Raw genomic sequence first — 19,521 nt, 5'->3', positions numbered from 1 at the left:
GGCTCGGCTCGGTCCCCGCGCCGCCTCCGCGGCAGCCTCCTCCCGGAGCCGGTCCCCTCTCCCCTGGACCCCCGCGCTCCCTTCACCGCGTCCCCCAACCCCGATCCCCCGCCCCGGCCGGTCCCCCATCCCCCGCCCGGCCCCCGAGCGCCCTGCCCGGTCCCCGCCCCGAGGTGCCCGCACCCCCCGGCTCCGCCGCTCGAGCTCCCCCGTGCGCCCTGCCCCGGGAGGCGGCGGCGGCGGCGGCGGCTCCCCGCGCCCGGAGCTGTCCCTCCCCGCGGCTCCCGGTTCCCCGCGCCGGCCATGCCGGGGCCGCGCCGGGACCGCCCGGCCGTCCTGCTGCTGCTCGGGGCGCTGCTGGCGGCCGACCTCTACTTCCACCTCTGGCCGCGGGCGCGGCGGGAGCTGGCGGCGGGAGCCCCGGGCTGTCCCTGCCGCCGCCGCCCCGCGCCCGCCGCCCCGCCGCCCCGCGCCCGCGCCGCCTCCGCGCTGCGGCGCCTCTTCGCCCACCCGCTGTACCGCGCCGCCGCCCCGCCGGGCCCCGCCGAGCCGCTGCTGGGCGCCCGCGAAGCCCTGCGCTACTACCGGCGGAAGGCGGCTCGCTGGAACAGGTGCGTCCCGCCGCCACGGCACCCCCTGCGCCGGTCCCCCGCCCCGGACGCCCCCGCTCCGGGCGCCCCCGCACAGGTACCCCCTGCGCGGGAGTCTCCTGGGCACCCCCGCCCCGGGCACCCCCTGCACGGACACCCCCCCGGGCACCCCCCGCACAGGTACCCCCTGCGCGGGAGTCTCCTGGGCACCCCCGCCCCGGGCACCCCCTGCATGAGCACCCTGGCTCCGGGCACCCCTCCCGGGCACCCCCCGCACAGGTACCCCGCAGGCACCCCCTTTCTGGGCGGCTCTCCCGGGCACCCCTGCTTAAGTAGCCCCTGCTTGGGCACGCAACCCCTGGGTACCCCCCGGCATCCCCTCCCTGGCACGGCTTGTGCCCTGCTTCCTGCTTTCTGCCCCACTGTTCTCCCCATCACCCCCCTCCCCCCAACAACCAGCACCCCGTGGACAGGCAGCGCTGAGCCCCGGGAGGGGTGCTTCTTGGGGTGCCTCCCGCTCTGCTGTAAGATCCCCGGGGGAGGGGAAGGGCGGCTGCTGGGGCACAGGGTGAGACCCTGCGAGCCGGGTCCTCCCAGGGGTAAGAGCCTCCTTTGCTCTGCATTGCCTTTTCGGCTTGGGGGCAGAAGGGGAGCCAGCCCCGGCACCCACCAGCCCTCAGGAGGGGTGACAACTGGAGCCCCTGGCCTCCAGCAGCCACAGTCCCCCAGGCCAGAGCCCTGCACGTCTCGGTGTCTGCCTCCAAGCAATTACACGGGTCTGCTCTGATCCACGATAGCAGTGTCGGGGTGCTGGCTCCCCATTCAGCCCCTCGCCTGTTCCCACTGCTGACTTCTCTGCAAGAAACGGTGCAGAGGCTTTTACTTTTGGAGAGAAAGGGATTCGGAGCTCAGAGCCCTCTTCTTGCTGCCTCTCCCAGCCCCAGCAACGGTTGCAGGAAAACTCCCCCGTCTCCTGCTCCTGGGGTGGGACTGTCACTAACGCCTGTGGCCCCTGCCCCGGGGGGGACGGTGACCCTCAGCACCAGCTCTGAGCATCGGTCGCCTGTGCACAATCCGACCACTGAGGCTTCACACCCCCGGGGCCTGAAGCCCCGATGTAACTCCCCTTGCAGGAAGGCTGGGTCCAAGCTGGAAACAGCCAGCATCCTCCAGCATCCCCCAGCTCCTCCCTGCACCCCACCAGCTTCTTCCTTCGTGTACAAACTCGGATCCAACAGGGGCGGCCATGGTGATGTGGTGCCGAAGCAGGTCGCTGTGGTGCCTCCGCCTGGAGGGTCCCAGCGTGATGAGCTCGCAGCGTCGCCTTGCTGCCCCCTTCTCGGGACGAGGACAGTGCCCACCTGCAAGGGGACGGCAGCACCTCCTGGGGACTACCTCACCTCGGAGGTCCCTGTCCTGGCACTTGCCCGCTGCCCAGGTTTGGTTTCCAGCGTCAGACCCAGCCCCTGCTCCTCCCGCCACCCAGGTGCTTATGCTGAACCGCACGGGCAGGATTTCCAAGCTCCCGCTTTCTCCACTTCGAGGCGTATTCCTCTTATTTCTATGGGACTCACCCAGTCCCGGTGTCAGGCGCGATTCGCAGGAAACGATGGGAAGCGATAACGGAAGGGACCAAAGAATGACCTCCGTGGCCTGAGCAGCACCTGGGGCCTGGAGCCACCCCATGTGCTTGGCCAGGGTTCAGCACCCGCAAGGTTCATCCCTTGCCCAAGTCGGTCTGGAGCAGGTCAAATCCTTCTTCACGTCGCTTGAAGTCCATGGGCGGTGAATTTGGGTATCCCTGGGGACACGCGCCACGGCCAGGCTGTGCCGAAGTGCCACGGATCCCCCTTGGGTGCATCTTCGCAGAGCTGAGCAATGCCTCCTCAAGACATCAGGATTTGGGTAGGAAGATGGATGTTTCCCAAACAAAAGCCCGGTGCGGATGGAGGATTTGAACCGAAGCAGGTCACGGCACGTACTTGATGGCTTCTTGAGCACCACCAGAAGCCCTGAGCACCCGGTGCCGAGCGCTTGCAGCAGCACTGGCATTACATCCGCACCAGTCTCGCCTGCGGGACAGCCCCGGCTGTTCGGTAAGAAGTCTGCATTCCCCAACTTTATTTACTGCTTTGTTTAAACGTGCTATTTGCAACAAAGCTGTGGCTGCACGTTGCCTTTTGTTCTGAGGTTTGGTTATGATGTGGCCAGGAGGAAATGTGATGTCGTTTGCCCTTGATTGACTTCGCTTTGCACCTCTGGGAAGGAGAAGGGAGGCAGAGTATTGATTATTCCTCAGTCACTTTGAAATAAAATATATGGTGCTCATAAGCGGGTAAAGCCTTCAGAGAGCACGCACAGGCCGAGGTGACACACAACCTCTCCTGCCGTTGACGCTGCAAATTGAATATATAATAAGACGGCACTTGCCAGGGTTGATGTGTTTCATAAGACCATTAATTTGCTGTGGGCATGGAGGAATTTCTGCCTCACTAGAACTAGAACGCGCTGCAGAGCCCGTACCCTCCCCAGCGTGGTCAGTGAAAGAGCTGTCCCTGTGTTTGCTGAGAGCGAAGGGCCGTGTCCTCTGCGGGACCCAGGAACCCATGGCTTTCTCTCCCAATCCGTAGGTTTAGCAAAGCTGCTGCTGTTGAGGACTGAAGATGGTGCTGCGGGAGCAAGGTCCACACCAGCTCTCACCGAGGTGTGACCACATCCACTACCAGGCAGAAGAGGGTCAGAGCTGAGTGTCCATGGGCCATCTCCTCCTCGGCTTGACTGGGCGACAGGGCACGTTTCTGCGTCACGCGTAGGTCTGACTGTTGGCAAAGCAGCTTTCGGAGTGGCAGGATGCTCCTCGTGAGTGGAACAAGCTGTAGCTTAACCCTGTACCTACAGCACAGCATGCCTGTCTTCATTTCAGCGGCCAGATGGACATCAGCTGTACTGGGGCTCTCTGCCAGCTCATGGAGTGGCCCCAGGATACAGCCCATTTCGGATACCCACGGCCAGGGGAGCACAGCAACGCGTCTCCTACCTCCGCAGTGCTCATTGCGTGCTGGCTGCTGCCCATCACCGTGCTTTTCTCCGACACTTCAATCAGGACCGGGACTTTGATTGCAGGATACAGAACCAGCTGGAGAGACTGATGGGGATGCAGGAAGGAAACAGCAAAAAAACCATCCACACCTCTTCAAAACCAAAAAAAAAAAACCCTCAAAAACTCCGGAGCTTATTTTTATCCTTGAAGGAGCAGCTTCAAAACCCCAAACTCTGTAACCAGCTCGGTGCCGGGGGAGGCGTGGGGCGAGCAGACACCGGTGGCCTGTGCCCAGCATCACCCCACGCTGTGCCCCTCGCAGCCCAGCAGCAAGCTGGCTGAGCAGAGAGCTGGGGCAACCCCGGGGCTATTTATAGCAAGTTAGAAATGCACCCGGTTTTTATATCATTATGTCTTTTGCAGAGCTCTGTTCTTTCAGGGAAATATTTCAGGAATCCTGAAGGAAACGGGGAAGCAGAGGGAGCTGTATTTTGGTTTAAAGGCTGGAAAGGGACTCACTGGCCCTGCAGCAGCTCACCCGGGGCAGGGACCATGTGGGTGCTGGGCTGGGAAGCAGCCGCTGGCTGGGAACTGTCTCCCCTTGCGTAACCGCTGCATTTTTTTCCCCATCAGTAATCTATTGCTCACTGCCACCCCAGGGGGAGGAACAGCCTGTGTGTATGGGAGGCAGGAGAGCAAATATGGTAAAATATTTGGGCAGCTTCCCTAGGGAAAAATCCTGAGTCATTCTTCTAAATTACACTGGGGGCTTTATTGTCCCTGGCCATGGTGGGGCATTAAGGTTGTGCCTCAAAGGCTTGCTCACGCGAGACCTGGTGCACGGCAGCACGCTGGAAGGTCGAGGCACATCCACCGGAGCCGACAGCATCCCAGGACCGCGTCCTCGTGCACAGCCTGCCAGCAAAACCCACCGACGAGTCTTAGCATGCTCCCGTGTCCGCCTCCTCCCAGCTCGGGAAGAGCTTCTGCCTCCTTTGCAGATGGCCTGAGCAAAGAGATGTCCCCAAAAAGCCCTGTCCCTGCAGAGCGGCTGGCGTGGGGCCAGGCGAGACCCCCACCAGCAGCACACCCTCCTCCCCTCGGGCGCTGGGCTGCAGATCACCCGAGCTTCCTGCTAAACCAGATCAACGGAGAAACGCTCCGACACCCTTATTGCTGACCACGCGCACGGGGACTTGGCACTGTGGCCGACCTGATCCAGCTGAAAGGCAAACAAACTGGGAGAGGGAACGGGCTGCTCTGACCTGCAGATATGCCCTGTCGCTCCGTTTCCTAGATTTCTCCCAGGGCGTTACCGAAACGTGTCCCTCACCCTCAGGAGGGTTCATCCTTTGCTCATGGTCAGACTGGACTAACCACAGCGTTTAGCCTGCTTGGATGGAGAAGGATGATGGAAAAAAAACCCCAACCAAAACCCATTGCTTTCCTGCTGGTTTGAAGAAAAAAACCAGCAATACCCATGAGGCAGAGCCCTTTCCAGCTGCCAGTGCCAGCTTCTTGGCTGATAAGTGCCTCGGTGCTCAGTCAGCACCCGCTTGCTGCAGCCACCACCGTGAGCCATGCAGCACGGCAAACTCCGGCAGAGCCCACGGCACGCTCCCCTCTCCCGCTGAGCTTGAAAAGCGTGGGCATCCGGCCTCCCTCTCCTCGCCACTTTTAGTTTTGCTTGCATTGGGAAAAACCTAAAAAAATAGGAAAAATTAGGAAAAACTAAAGGCGGGCAGGGAAAAGTCACTTTTCATCTTTTGTGTTTCCCAGAGCGTGTTTTGCTAAGGGTCTGGATTGGGTCTAGCGAGGCGCGTGCCAGCCGCTCCATCCCAGCCTTGGTTAATGCCCCACTCGTTATCAGCCCCCAGCTCCTGTTTTCTTTCACGGATGTATCTTGGCACTTTCAGTGCAAACTGAACTTCGTTTTCCCTTTATCAGGACCGGCTACTCCGTACATGGCTTGGCCGGTGTTAATGAGAAACTAACGCTCTGCCCTCCGCCGGGTGGAATAAGTGACCTGTCGATTGCAGTTTAGCAAAGCGTGGGTCCCTGCCGCGGAGGTCTCAAGGTCGAGGAAAATGCTGATTGAGTGGGGAGATGTCTTCGGGTTATTATTGGACCTGGGAAGCCTGTTTGGCTCCGCATCGACCAAAAAAGGCTGGGTTCAACCTTGATTTTAAGAGGAGATGGGCAGGACGCTGCCAGACAGCCTCACCGCATCCCTGCTCGCTGGACCGAGGGCTGTGAATCTGGTCACAGAGACAATTTGTGGCTCTAACTTGGTTAATTTTTTTTCCCCTGTCTGGGACCTCTGGCTTCAGGAAAAAACTGTCAAGAGATATAATGACCGTAAAGAAAGTCCTCTGCGGGGGCTCACTCGGACAAGACCCTGCTGTTCTCCTGGGCTCTCCAGACACCTCACTGAGCAGTTAAGACCCACGTTACCCGCTGTCACATCACATCCCCTCCCCGAGTCTGGCCTGGAGCCTGCAGTCCCTCCAGGAAGCACTTCATCCATCACATAGGCCAGCTCTTGTGTTGCTGGAGATGCGGTTTAGCTCCAGCTGTGCCCTGACACCCCTCCCGGTCCTGATGGGGTGAGGAGACGACAACAGAGCCCCTTGTGTTCCTGCTCGGGGCTGCTTTCCCAGGGCTTTGCAGAGGGAAGACGGCGGCACAATTTGTGAGACCTTTGACCATTTCAGTCATCGCTCCCCGCCTCAGTTTCCCCTCGGGTAGCACCCAAAGTCCTTATCCACCCCATGCCCCCCGGCTCTGCTCCCCAGCACCCTCCCCGCTCCCCAACAGCCTCTGGGCTCGGAGCAGTAAGGGTTTCCATCCCGGGGCTCATCCTCATCACCCCGTAACCGCTCTCTTCCAGGCGACACAAGCTTTACAGGGAGGAGCTGAACCTAACCTCCCCGGCGGCCCCGCTGCCGCTCCGGCCGGAGGCCAGCTGGCTCCAGTTCCACCTGGGCATCAGCCGGGACGGGCTCTACCCGCGCTCCAGCCCCACCGTCAACAGGCTCCTCCGCGACATGCAAGACTTCACCACTATCAGTGCCGGTAAGCACCCTCCTGCCGTGGGGATGGGGACGGGGCCGTTGGGAGCTGCACGGGGCCGGGGGGCTCCAGCCCCCCCAGGTCGCTTCTGCAAACAAGGCAGGGGCTGTCGCTCGCCAGAGGAAGCCCCGAGGCCCGTGCCGGCTTCCCGGCAGGTTTTGTGCTGTGCAGTTGCCGTGCCCTTACCTCGAGATGGGAGGAAGGACTTGGCTGTAGCCCTTGATGCAGCGTTTTTTGGTGCCAGCCATGCCGGGGACCCGTTGCACAGCAATGTAATCCCGACAGGCTGCCTCAGCCCCCCCCCCCGAGGAGACCGCACCCCTCGCTGTGCACCGATGGTAGCGGGGCTGCCAGGCTGGGGCAGCACGGGCAGGCAGGGACAGGCAGGGACAGGCAGGCAGTGCCCCCCTGCATGCCCCATGCTGGGACGGGGGTCGGCAGCAAGAGACGGAGCCCAGCAGGGTCTCACCGCTCCTCCTGCCCTTGCAGACTACAGCCAGGACGAGAAAGCGCTGCTGGGAGCCTGCGACTGCAGCCAAAGTGAGTGCGATGCTTTGGGTCCCCGCGCTCCCCCTGCACGCCATCGCTTCAGCTGGCCCCGATCCCCAGCTCCTCCATCCTAACCTCAGCAAGGGAAACGTAAAGCCAGGCAATGGCAGGCCCTCCTCCCTCCAGTTAAACCCTGCCACCCCAGCAGAGGCTGGGATGTGGGTGCCAGGACACCAGTACACCACTGGTTTCTACTGGGGGGAGGAAAAGGTCCCCAAGAGGACATAACGAATCGCTGTTGGGAGAAGTGCTGGAGGGAAATCTCCTCTATGGCACAGGGGAGAGGGAGAGAGAGGAACACTAACTGCAGAAGCAGAGGGGAGAAGCACCCAAGCAGAGGGGAGCAGCTGGAAGGAGCAATGGGATGCACTCACCGGGGTGGAAAGCCAAATTGTGCCGGTGCATGTAACCGGTGCTTCACCGTGCACCGGGGAGGCTTTGCAGGCGGCTAACGTCCCGTTTCCTCCCCAAGTCGTGAAGCCCAGCGGCGTGCACCTGAAGCTGGTCCTCAGGTTCCAGGATTTTGGGAAAGCCATGTTCAAGCCCATGAGGTAAGGCATGCCGGCAGAGCCCCCCCCCGAGCCCCCCGCCGCCCCGCGTAGCCACGAACCGAGGAGCCCCGCAGCGAGGGGTGCGAGCATCCTCGGCAAGGACAGGCACACCACAGCCGCGTCTTTCCTCTCCTGCGCTCAGCTGCCTTGACAGCTGAAAAGGTTTAACTATTATCGGCTGCTTGCACCGGCCCAGAGCTGCACGCGGATAAACACCGGTGTTCCCACACTGCTTATTGACGTTGGAAATTTCTCGGTTCGTAGATGCCAGGCGGTGAAGGACCTTGGGGCACTTTGCTGTTAGGGACTGCCCATTTCTTCCTCTTCCCCAGGTGACTTTGTGTTTTACCTTGTTTCTCCTTGGATTCCCTGGAGTATTTCCAAGAAATGGCCATCAGTCCCCGTCACCTCAAGCAGGAGTATTAAATTGCTTCTGCACTTATTTCTAGCCCCTTGGGACTCTTCACATTTATTCTCCCTCACTTTCCTTTCTGTGCACAGGCAGGGCAGCTAGCAGCACACCGACTGCGGTGGTTTGCTCATCCGGAAAGCAGCCAGCTCCTCTCCTGTCGGTTCCATCCACCTCCGCCCAGGGTCCGGGAGGGGAAGGAAAGCGTCCGTGCACTCAGCTGAGCCAGGAGAGCTCAGCAATGCCTGTGGGCTTTCCTGCGATACATGACTGCTTGGGAGCCTTAGTGTGCAAATTCACACGCTACACATACTGGGGCACTGTGTGACAGCCGGAAAATGAAATTAAATAAGCTGGTGTTCCCATCTCAGGGATATGAGAGCATCAAACCTGAGCTCTTCTCTCCCCCCGGGGACATCAGAAGGGCAGCACGGCCTCTAGCATCCCCTGACGTTATACCCACTCAAAACGCTGTCCTAAGTGGGTCTAAACTCTGGCACAAAAGGTTTCAAAGCCCAGTCAGCCCTTCTGCCTCCCTCGCCCACCCGGCACCGAGACAGGGCACAAGTGCTGCTCCCTGGCACAGCGGGTTGGTCCCAGCCCAGCACCGGGCACTTTGGGTCCTGGCCGGGGCACCAGGTACTGCAGCTCTGCCCGGTGGCCCAGGGACCAGCGTGGCCACACGCCGGCTGTCCCCGAGCACGCACTGTCCTTGTGCCACCGCTCTGCTGCCCGCGCTGGTGCCTGCCTGCCCTGCCCCGTTAGGTTAACCCCCTTGATCTCTCCCAGGCAGAAACGCGAGGAAGAGACGCCCGAGGACTTTTTCTACTTCGTTGACTTCCAGCGGCACAACGCCGAGATCGCCGCCTTCCACCTGGACAGGTAGGGGCCTGCCGCAGCCCCTGCCTCCCCCAGCTGCCACCGCCCAGTCCTCTGCCCACAGAGAGCTTGGGCACGAGAAAAGCCACGCTGGGTCCCGCAGAGCTGCTTGGCCTTAGATAAGCAATTGCTTTGCAGCACCCTTTTGGGAGCTGCTGCATTACTTGCGGATGGGGTGGCTCCGGCTCTCGTCCGAAGCCCAGGAGTCAGCTTTGCCTCGGCCCCTGCACAGGAACAGGCTGGCAGATGAAGTCCCAGTTGCAAATGGGTCAGGTATTTGTCACACGGCCACATGCACATGGTCCCTCCCATGCGTCGAAGTGCAAAGATGAGCTCTGGGCGCAGCCTGGATCCCCTCCCGGTGCGGGAGTCACACGCTCAATCAGCAATCAAGGCGTGTTTTGGATTGAGATAAACTGCCCTGAGCAGTTTCAAGCCCGCAGCTAACGAGCAATTAACCTGACACCCCTTTCCATCAGGCTTTGTATTTAATAAAATCAAAAATACCCTTATTAGAAGAGGAGGGCAGCAGCCTTCTTCCCCTCAGCGGGCTGAGTGTTGAACATCACGGGGAAGCGATCCCTGATGATGATTGTGGATGGGGATCTCCAGTTCCCAAACCCAACTCAGAAGCAGGACGGGAGGGTAAGTCCCGTAGCTCAAACTCTGAGTGAGGGAATGAAGAGAGCCGAGTTCCCTTTCCAGCTCTGCCCCTACATCACCGCAGTGACTCTGCTTGACTCGGCTACCATCAGCTTGCCTCTCTGCAGCCCAGCTCCACTGCCAGAAAAATGAGGCCGGACTGCTTTTCTGAAGTGCTTTGTGGTTTTTAGAGCTGAAAGATGCTAGATGAAAGAAATTTTTTTTTTTTCTTTAAACATTGCTCAATAAGTAATAGGCTAAATCCTGTTTTGTGCCTGATTCTCAGAAGCAGAGGGCATTATCCAAGGAGCAAAGCACAGCATTAGCCGGTTCACCCCGTGTTACTGACTCAGCAATCAACAGCGGCTTTCCATTCACTGACATGAATGCCTGCCTGCCCCAGGCCCTGATTTTTTTTAAGAATATTAGGGATTAATCAGCTGGGCATGAGTGCCTCCGAGTGGGGTGATCCCTCCTCACCTCCCGCTGTCTCAGCCATGGTGTACCAGGTTCAACGCATCTTTTCGGTGTTGTCAAACCCAACATCGTAGAAGGGCCTGCAGGCCTGTTCTGCCTCCTGAAGGACCCAGCTCGCATGCAAGGGGATGGGAGAAACCAGTTAGGCAAAAAGACAAGAATCCTGGAGAACATCCAGATTGTTCCAGGCAGCAGCTATTAAAATACCAAAATCCAAACTCCGCTGCATTTTGGTCCAGAGGGTAAAATGATCCTGGCTATTTTCTAGAAAGAAGCTGGGAGAGAAAAAACAAAAAAAAAATCCATGTGGGTGCAGTCATCAAGAGGCCCCTGGTTTACCAACAGAAGGGACGAGGGCAGCATCTGCCGTCCCACGTGGCCGTCCTGTGCGGTAACGTCTCTTTGCACCGCAGGCTCTGAGCTGCTGTCCCTTTTGTGCAGGATCCTGGATTTCCGGAGGGTGCCACCCACAGTTGGGAGGTTGATCAATGTCACCAAGGAGATCCTGGAGGTCACCAAGAATGAGATCCTGCAGAGCGTCTTTTTTGTCTCACCAGGTAGGCGAGCGCTTGGCTGCGGCGAGCTGGGATTAGACATGTTGGTCCATGGTGGGTGGAAGGGCAGGGTCTGCATGCAAAAGGGGCCTTGGGTTGTTGAGCAGAAATCAAATTCTTGGGTGAAACAGATGTGCAAAGACATGGTTACAGCACAGGTGTCCCTCAGCCTCCAGCTGGAACCATCTGCCAGATCTACTCGCCTGCCCAATTTTCCCCAACCTTTCCTCTAGCACAGGATCAGGTCTGTCCATCAGCCAAAATCCAGGTATCCTCCATCAACCCTGCCAAACAGCAGTTTCACATCCATGACGTGATTACATATGCCACAGTATACGCAGTCACCGCCACGGGATGCAGAAGAGGCCAGTCTAGGCTACCTTGCAGCCTCCTGCAGATCATAGCTCCTTTCCCCAGTTCTCCTCTCTCTTCTCCCAGCCAGCAACGTGTGCTTCTTTGCCAAGTGCCCGTACATGTGCAAGACTGAGTACGCGGTGTGTGGGAACCCTCACCTCCTGGAAGGGTCCCTCTCCGCCTTCCTGCCGTCCCTCAACCTGGCACCACGTCTCTCCATCCCAAACCCGTGGATCCGGTCCTACTCGTTTGATGGAAAAGAGGAGTAAGTGGGTAAATGATGCTGCTTGCCGTATCTGCATTGCAGGGAGCACGCGGGAAGGGTACAGACACTCAGACATACGTACAGAAATTGTACATCCAGGCAAAGGAAGGCCAGGGTTCAGAGATTGCCTGCAATTAGTCTAATAACTCTTAATGCCTGGGCATTGACTGCATTTGACTTCCAGTCTCCTGCCACGCGCAAGGAGAGAGATTTAAGTCCTCCTCCTCTCCATCTCCACACGGGAGACCGGCTTTGGGGTGCTGTTGGCACACGGCAGCAGCAACTTCTGAGTGCATCTCCCCCTTCTCCTCCATCTCCTGCAGGTGGGAAGTGAATCCGCTCTACTGCAACACGGTGAGGGAGATCTACCCCTACAGCAGTGGCAACCGGCTGCTTAACATCATTGACATGGCCATATTTGACTTCCTAATAGGTATGATGAAGGGGGGAAATAACGTTCCCTCCTTCCATGAGGGCCTTCAGCAGCAGTCTGTCTGCCCTCCCACGCCATGGTGTTTCTCAAAGCCATCCCGTCTGCTCCAGAGCCACGCTGTCTCCCCCCAGCCAGCACAACCCTTCCTGCTGTGCGGGCGAGGGGCAGCCCCCAGGCCCACCCCAGCCCACTCCCCAGGGGGTCCAGCAAGATGAAAGCAGCAGCTCTGAGCATCTTAGACACTTCTTAGACACTTCCAGCGAGGCAATAAGTATTTCATGCAGACCTGAAAGAAAACGTAGGATAGTTCAGAAAATTACTTGGTCACGTGCAAGGGAAACTCTGTTCCTCTGTCTGCCCTTTACCAGGGAACATGGACCGCCACCACTACGAAATGTTCACCAAGTTTGGGGATGACGGCTTCCTCTTACATCTGGACAACGCCAGAGGGTGAGGCTGGGGGAGGACGTGGGGGAGGTGGGGAAGGGGGAGGACAGGCACTGAGGCTCTGCACTCTCTGCTTACCCCCCCAGGTTCGGGCGGCATTCCCATGATGAAACCTCCATCCTGGCCCCGCTCTCCCAGTGTTGCACGTAAGTGCCAGCTTCATCTTCCTTCCCAGACACGTTCGCGTTCCCACCGTAAGGCACTGGCAGCGCTTGCTGATGGAAGTCACCCAGGCCTGGCTCCATCCAGCAGGATGGAGAGATGGAGAGACCCCCTGCTGATCCCAGCCAAGGCGGCAGGCCAGACACTGGAGCACGGGAATCACGAGTTGTCCCTGAAACAGGGATTAAGCTTTTATATCAGTAGAGTATGAAGCTCTGTTGTGCTGCAGCCTGCTACGGTGTCATAAAACTGTCCTTCCCCGTTGAAGCTAAAAGGCCTTGCAAGCGTAAAAGCTTTCACCGACAGACCAGGAGACACACTGTTCATTGGATCAAACCCTTCCAGAAGTGTCTCCTAGCATTTCCCAGCCCATCGAGATGAGGTGCGATCAGCCCCATTCATCTGACGTGAAGCTCAGAAATCTCCATCCAAAAGCCTGGTAGAACTGCGATACAGCTAATCAGGTTTCTTCTTCCCGTGGCATTAAGCAGAAGCTCATAAATTTTACTGTTTGAATCCTATCTTCTCCCTTTATTAATTCACATAAATCATCAGCTGAAAGTTAAATTTAAGAGACAGAAAAAGCTGCTCTTCCCTGTGGTTTCTCTTTAGGAGATGCCTAACCCATTTCCTCGCTGTACCTGCTCCATCTCAGCCTCGGGGTGTTAACTGCACTCTCTCCCCATACGCTTGTATTACTGGATCGAATTTTAAGAACTGTTATTTGCACCCAGTGAGTCTTTTTCATTTATAATTGCAGGCTTGCAGTGAATCCTTCTCTGAAACTCCTATTTTGTGCGGTTTAAATTAACTCTGCCTCTTAATTTGACCTGTATACAGTAAGATCCACAGGTCAGATCCTTCCTGTTCTTCCAGATCCACCTCCCAGAAGCTCTTCTTAGTTTAGTTCACCTTGTAAAAGACAGTGGTAAGAAGACCTGCAAGTCACACCTTGTAATAAGCCAACTAGGGCCAAGAACAGCATAAAGGCAACACATGCTGCCCGAGGGAGACACACAAAACTTCATTTCCCACAAAACCGATCCATTTGGAGTGGAGGAGCATCTAAAAACACTTGGAAAGGAAATAAAAAGGTTTCTCTGAGTAAGTACAGAGGCCACAGGTTGCAGCCTGTCCTGACCAACTAGCTGGACTCAGCCCACTGAGTCACCTCCTTGTTCCTACGTGAAGTCGAGCCACGCACACCTAAGCAGGAGCAAAGTCCTCCAGCCCCTCCAGACAAGAGGGACCACTCAGACCACGGGGATGGAGAATAACAGGCTGCTTCCTTCCCTGTTAAACCCGTTCATCTCGTTCCCAGCTGAGTTCTTCTCTGTCTTCCAGCAAATTTAAGTCTTCTCGTATTTTTAGCTACCTTTCACAGCTCCCACACCAGCCCTTGTCCCACATGTTGAAGTCTGCTGCTCTCCTCTCCCAGCCTTGCTCCAAGTACAGTAAATGGCACAAATACAGCCACGCAGTAAGAGATGGTTCTTTTCCTGAAAGGGTCAAAACCCTCAACAAGGCAGAGAGAGGCCCGAAAACAGCCCCCAGTTAACCTGGCTGGTGTATCTTCTTGGCTGATGAAGCCCCTAGAAGGCTCTGGGTCAAATCTTCAACAATTCAGTACAACAGTAGGGTTACAACTGCCCTGTGGGAGAAGAGCAGGGCCGGTGGCAGGATTTCCATCTCACGCTCCTTTCCACATTCCGCCTGTTTCTTACGTAACTGTGACAGCATTAAATAAGCCTTTCTCCAAGGGGTCAGACTATCCCATTCTCCACCTCCAAGCCCCATCGCTGCTCGGACCAGAGCAAACACAGCTGGTGTTTACCCACAGCAGCTCCTCAGAGTCACCCCTTGCCTAGGAGGAGAGCGCACGCACGCTCGTTTGCTGCAGTTCGCATCCGCTCTGTATGAGGCTTTCTCTGGCAGCAGCAGCAGAACCTCACAGCCATGCTCCGGCAGCGATTTAAAGCCTCATTGCCAGCCTTAGCACTTGATCAACCAATTTTTTTTTTTTTTTTTCCAGGAATATTAATGCAAGCCTGGCAGCGGGCAGCCAGGACAAAAGCCACAGTTTAAGTCGCCTGCCCCGGTGCCAGCACTGTGCAGGAGGCAGCCGGTCGCAGCACCTTTCTCCCTCCCTTGTGCAGTGCGACAGGCACCACTGGCCAAAGACACACAACCTTGGCTGCTCCAGGGCACTGCGAGCTCCTGGTGCCATTCAGCCACTGCTCGGCCAGGCGCAGCAGCAGCAGCAAGCCTTTCCCCTGGCATCCGACCAGCATGTCACCTATTAGAGTTACAGAGAGCCAGATCACTGTTCCTGATCGATGCCCTGGGTAAATAACAGGCATACAAAGGCAAATTCTGGAGCTGGTTAAAATGTTTCTGACTACACCTTTTTCCATCTGAAAATTCTGGCTCAGTTAAATGGGAATGGCTCCACGGACTGCTTCGTTTCCAAAATTTAAAGGGCAATAATTAAAACCACTGATTAATTTCAGTATTAGAGATGCTGAAGTCAAAATGCTTTTGCTGATGATTAAACAAATGATTTCAGAATACTCTGTTCCGTTCCCAGAAATGTTCCAAGATTATAGCTTTTCATCCCACTTTCTGTCAAAGGGAAATAATATTTAAATCTCAGTACTTCTTAAGGTAAAAAGTCACAGTTAAATCAGTTCCAGGAAATATTCCCTCTTTTTGCTCAGAGTTTTGACAGAAGATTTTTTTCTCGTTCATGCCTCTTCGTTTTACCTCCCCCTCTGCCCTCACCCCATAAATGTCATCCTTGGGAACATGGCACCACCCTGCAGTAATCTGGGGAACTGGGTCATCTCTGACTCAGAGGAAAAACACTCATTACCGAGAACTTCTATCATGTTTTTCTCTCTGATGATAGAAATCTGCAGTACAAATACTCTGCAGTCTGGAAAAACAAAGGAAGAAGAGGTTCCTGCAAAAATTTTCATTTTCTTCAGAAAGGGAAAGCTTGTGTTCCAAAGTTCTTTGTCAAATCTTCACCCATCTCTACCCTCCCTCCTTCCCCTACTACCAAGGGGCTCAGAGAGCTGGTTCTTGCTAGGATGCAGCAAGAATTTTGCATTAAGATGTCCGATTTCTTTTTTTCCAGAATAAAGAGGACAACGTTATTACGACTCCAGCTCTTGGCTGAGCCCGAATATCGGCTCAGCGACGTGATGAGGGAATCCCTCCTGCAGGACCGCCTGGCACCTGTCCTCACCGAACCCCATCTCTTGGCTTTAGACAGACGGTTACAGCTTATCCTGAAAGCTGTGAGGAAATGCATAGACACGTACGGAGAAGCCAAGGTGGTGGCCAACGACACCACACAGCCCGAGGCTCCTGCGTCTGAGAGAGTGAAGCTGACCACTTAAACAGTCCTTAACTCAGGCTCAGAGGTGGGGAAAACCCCTGCAAGGCAAGTGTTTTAATAGCTGGTAATTTCCATCTACAAACGTTTGCAGAGACTGGGAGGGGGAAACTCTTCAGAAGATCTTCAAGAATCAGACTGGGCTTCTATGCTGGGTACTCAGCCAAAGCTGCTGTGCTTGGCCAGCGTGTTGGTAAGTTGTGGTCTGACTGCAGCAGACCTTTACACCCTGAACACCAGCTCTCTGGTGGAAAAGCAGTGATCTCCTGTTCTGTAGCTGATCGTGCCCTTGGGAGGCAGGGGAACACACGGCCATTGGTTTGCTCAACCTGCGCGGGATCTCGGTCTTGCTAGTGAAGGACACAAATTAGATCCAAGGATGAGGCTTGAATAAAGAAATGCCAAGAGCATTTTCCTCTTATTAAGTCTCTGTTCTGTAATCAGGACTGTGTTATTTGAGAAAAGAGCAATCTTACTTCACAAGGGCAGTACCTGCCACTGAGACAAGATAGCACATTGATGCAGCATGGTCAGACTGAAGAGCATCTGCACAGTATTCACCATCAAGCCTGTCCGTTGCCTCTTGGTCTCTTCAGGAGTGATCAACTCACTCCACTTTGATCTGTGCATGTTGCTCAAAAGCCCACTGCCTCACAGGGCAGTAAAACCACTCCTACTTTTACCTGCCTCATGGGTGGAAAAGCCAGTCTGGGTTATAAGAGAAAGGCAGGTATGTGTTGCCTTTGACCCCAAGGGAAAAAAACAAAATAAACCAAACTGCTCAGAGGCATAGGACTGTATTTACAATTCAAGAAGCCACCCACTTCTGGTGAAAATATTTTGCCAAAGTGGGGGGATCTATCTCAGGTCATCTTCTCGCTCCTCGTAGCTTTAAAATCATTTAAGTTCTCAGAAGTCCCTGGAAAACAGAAATGGTACACACACACCCCTCCACCACCACCTCTGTGCATTTTGAAGAGATGCAGTAGGAACTGGAGACCAAAAAAAGAAAAAAAAAAGTGGGGAGTTTTTGGAGATCTTTTAATTTGTAGTTTTCCCCTTGCCTCTCAAGGACGAGGCTTAAGAATGGTTTGGTTACTGAAGCTCTCTAACAGCTTTTTCCTTTAACTGTTCAAGAACAATTGCACTGAGCTTTTTGGCAGCCTAGGGAAAGTAGTTGAGAACTTTGTTGATAATTTATCATCCTTAAGGGGAAAAAAAAAAAAAAAACACAAGACAAAACACCACAACCAATCTACTAGAAGCTCATTCTAAACTAACCTTTAAGTTAAACAGCACTGCAGAACTTTCAGAGCAGAATCCTAAAACCCTAGTACAAATGTTGTCCGGCACAGTTGTTAACAACTTCTCAGCAAGCTGCTGCACCTACCACCGGTTCGTTTTCTCATGGGCTGGAATTTTGCCCGACCCAAAGGGATCTCAGTGACGCTGGCAGTAAGTGCCTGGATCATGCAAGGAAGAAACAAAGCTTGTTTGGCCACAGGGGACTGTGCTGACATTTAATTCAACGCCACAATAATTCTACAATACACCTGTCTCCACACTGTAAAGCTACAGAAGAGACTGTAGTTGTAATTTGAGTATGTCCCTACAGGTGCCTATTCTATTTATTTCTATGGGGAAGTTTGGAGTGTTTCTACTTAGCAAAGAGATTCGTCCAATATTCTGAAGCCACAAAGGTTAGCAAAAAACCCCACACAAACCCAACTAACCAAAAAAAAACCCCCACAACCAAAAAAACCAACCTGCACCACACTCCTTTAGTCTCTTCCGATTTGTGATTCAGCCATGTCCCTCCACTTCCAGCTTTCACAAAAGCAAGGTTTTAGACAGTCTCAATCAAACAAAAGAATTCCTGATGTTGGTGGGCTTACAGACCTTTTTACTCTTGTGGACAGAGAATAGATGAAAATAAAAGGATTTAACTCACTCTCGGCGTGGTGCGGCGGTTATTGCAGTACAGGATGCTGTATTCCCAATGTTGCATCCCCCTCTACCGGCGACTTTTCATGCACTTACCACACATGACAAGCCCAAAATTAATTTGGTCGGTGTCATGGAATGGTTACTGTTGGCTGCTTGAACAGGAAGAACATGGCAACAGAAGATAAGTTTAAAAGTAAATTTAAAATTTCCACTTCCACCCTTATAAAGTTTCATTTTAGGTAAGTTTTCAGCTTTTTTTTTTGTCAAGGGCATGGGGAAAGAGAGGGCAGGATGAAGGAAACAAACCCACGGATATTTAAATGGCTGGTACACTAACGGGTTGCAAGGTGGCTTTCTGCTTATTTTTATTCTCCTTTACATGGTGGCTTTTTAATGTATCTTCAAAGTTGGGCGAGAGCTTTCTCAGAGCTGGATGTAAAACATCCAACAGTTTGAGCCACTTCAGGTCATCACTCTTCAAACTTTTTCCTACTTCATCATAGTGTGAAAATCCCCCTCTTCTATTTCTTGCTGTCTGTCCACCAGAACTCATTCACAATGAATCATCGTGTGTTCAAAACTTTCATTAAGGGTATGCATAGATGGGAGCGGACAACTTATAGAAGCTTAGGAGCTCCAGTAATAGTGGCTAGGCTGGGAATTAACAACCTTAACAAGAGATCAAAGCAGCACGAGTTGCTAAGAGACACTCAAGCAAGACGCAGGTACCTTCTCACTTCAAAAGCGGTCATGTGCACCCAGTGCCAGAACTCCAGAGAAGCTCCTGGCTCATAGGCACAGGTTGGCTCGTGGAGACCAAGCTCTCCCACAGGCTCCGGAGGGGAAGGTTCAGTTGTGCTGTAAGCTAGGACTTGAACTCAAGCCTCCAGAGTTAACACAAAGCTAATACATTAAGCTTCTCCGTTTCTACCATCTCATAAATAACGTACGCTCTAAGGCCAAAGGAAAACACAATATAGGGATGGGAGGGGAAAAAAAAAAAAAGAGACTGATTGCATTTAAGAATTTAAATCATTTTATTGCTTTACCTGCCATTAGGACAATCTATAACAAAAGGAATATAATATAATATATTAGCACATACAGTAAATCAGACTTATATAGTCAGGTAACAATACAAAAATGGTCCTCTGGTTGACTATAGCTTTCTAGGGCAATAGACTTCATAAATTCGCTAAAGGTGGACTAGCAAAAAATTACTTCTAAAGCCCTGAATGTTAGCTAAGGCAAAACTATGCCAATTGTGGTTTCAAACATATTTAAATTGCACACAAAGGTAAAGCTATAACTGTGATTAATATTTAACTCAGACTTAGCTGATTTATCTTAAAATCTTGTAGGTAAAACTACAAAAGGGAGTAAACAGCAAGCTAAAAAGATGCAGTAGTGAAACTTGATTAGAAAGCCTTATATAAAAAAAATGTGCATTTTTTGTGGAGCTCTAACTAGTTTACACAGTTTTTGGTGCTTTAAAGTAACACAAAGAACACATATGAAGAAAAAACCTGGATAGAGTCAAAACTTAAGAAAAAAGTTTTACCAAAAAAAAAAAGGTAGCATTTGCTTACTCCTTAAGGACTCTGGCAGAAATCCTCTACTCAACGTCTTCTGAATAGAGAACTCAAACCACAAGTGTGTAAATCCCATTATTGGGATTTCAGGTTCGGAGATACCCTGAAACCATTCGTAAAGGCTCAATACCCTCAGTATTATTTTCCATCAGTTAGCA

The 19,521-nt window shown here is 54.0% G+C and overlaps 2 protein-coding genes across 4 annotated transcripts; both read left to right on the top strand.

Annotated features, from left to right (window-relative positions):
* The first annotated feature begins 208 nt into the window (after window positions 1-208).
* Window positions 209-16,706, top strand: FAM20A (FAM20A golgi associated secretory pathway pseudokinase). 3 transcript variants are annotated; one of them, XM_075519172.1, is made up of 12 exons: window positions 209-611; window positions 6,521-6,705; window positions 7,192-7,242; window positions 7,724-7,802; window positions 9,001-9,093; window positions 10,651-10,766; window positions 10,933-11,031; window positions 11,202-11,382; window positions 11,706-11,815; window positions 12,184-12,265; window positions 12,349-12,408; window positions 14,457-14,769. In XM_075519172.1, exons 1-12 carry the CDS (start codon window positions 304-306, stop codon window positions 14,725-14,727), a joined length of 1,635 nt encoding a protein of 544 aa, XP_075375287.1. In that variant the 5' UTR covers window positions 209-303; the 3' UTR covers window positions 14,728-14,769. The 3 variants fall into 3 exon arrangements, with proteins under 3 accessions (XP_075375287.1, XP_075375288.1, XP_075375290.1); XM_075519173.1 differs by lacking the exon at window positions 10,933-11,031 and having other exon boundaries at window positions 210-611; XM_075519175.1 differs by lacking the exons at window positions 10,933-11,031; window positions 14,457-14,769 and adding an exon at window positions 15,564-16,706 and having other exon boundaries at window positions 211-611.
* LOC142417839 (uncharacterized) lies at window positions 823-5,824 on the top strand. The gene is made up of 3 exons (XM_075518931.1): window positions 823-952; window positions 1,195-2,686; window positions 3,221-5,824. The coding sequence occupies exons 1-2, from the start codon at window positions 823-825 to the stop codon at window positions 2,211-2,213; spliced, it is 1,149 nt and encodes a 382-aa protein (XP_075375046.1). The 3' UTR covers window positions 2,214-2,686; window positions 3,221-5,824.
* Window positions 16,707-19,521: the final 2,815 nt, after the last annotated feature.

The sequence above is a fragment of the Mycteria americana genome, chromosome 16 (assembly GCF_035582795.1).
Source record: "Mycteria americana isolate JAX WOST 10 ecotype Jacksonville Zoo and Gardens chromosome 16, USCA_MyAme_1.0, whole genome shotgun sequence".
In the NCBI taxonomy this organism is placed as follows: Eukaryota; Metazoa; Chordata; class Aves; order Ciconiiformes; family Ciconiidae; genus Mycteria; species Mycteria americana.
This window is presented reverse-complemented; position numbering and strand designations above follow the sequence as displayed.

What these genes read in the sequence shown, in the direction of transcription:
- FAM20A (XM_075519172.1), top strand. Translation starts at nt 304, where the DNA reads ATGCCGGGGCCGCGCCGGGACCGCCCGGCCGTCCTGCTGCTGCTCGGG. An exon ending in CTTCACCACTATCAGTGCCG is followed by an intron (nt 6,706 to 7,191) that starts GTAAGCACCCTC and finishes CTGCCCTTGCAG; the next exon opens with ACTACAGCCAGGACGAGAAA. An exon ending in CGTCTTTTTTGTCTCACCAG is followed by an intron (nt 10,767 to 10,932) that starts GTAGGCGAGCGC and finishes GGTGTCCCTCAG; the next exon opens with CCTCCAGCTGGAACCATCTG.
- LOC142417839 (XM_075518931.1), top strand. Translation starts at nt 823, where the DNA reads ATGAGCACCCTGGCTCCGGGCACCCCTCCCGGGCACCCCCCGCACAGG. An exon ending in CTTGGGCACGCAACCCCTGG is followed by an intron (nt 953 to 1,194) that starts GTACCCCCCGGC and finishes CCCAGGGGTAAG; the next exon opens with AGCCTCCTTTGCTCTGCATT.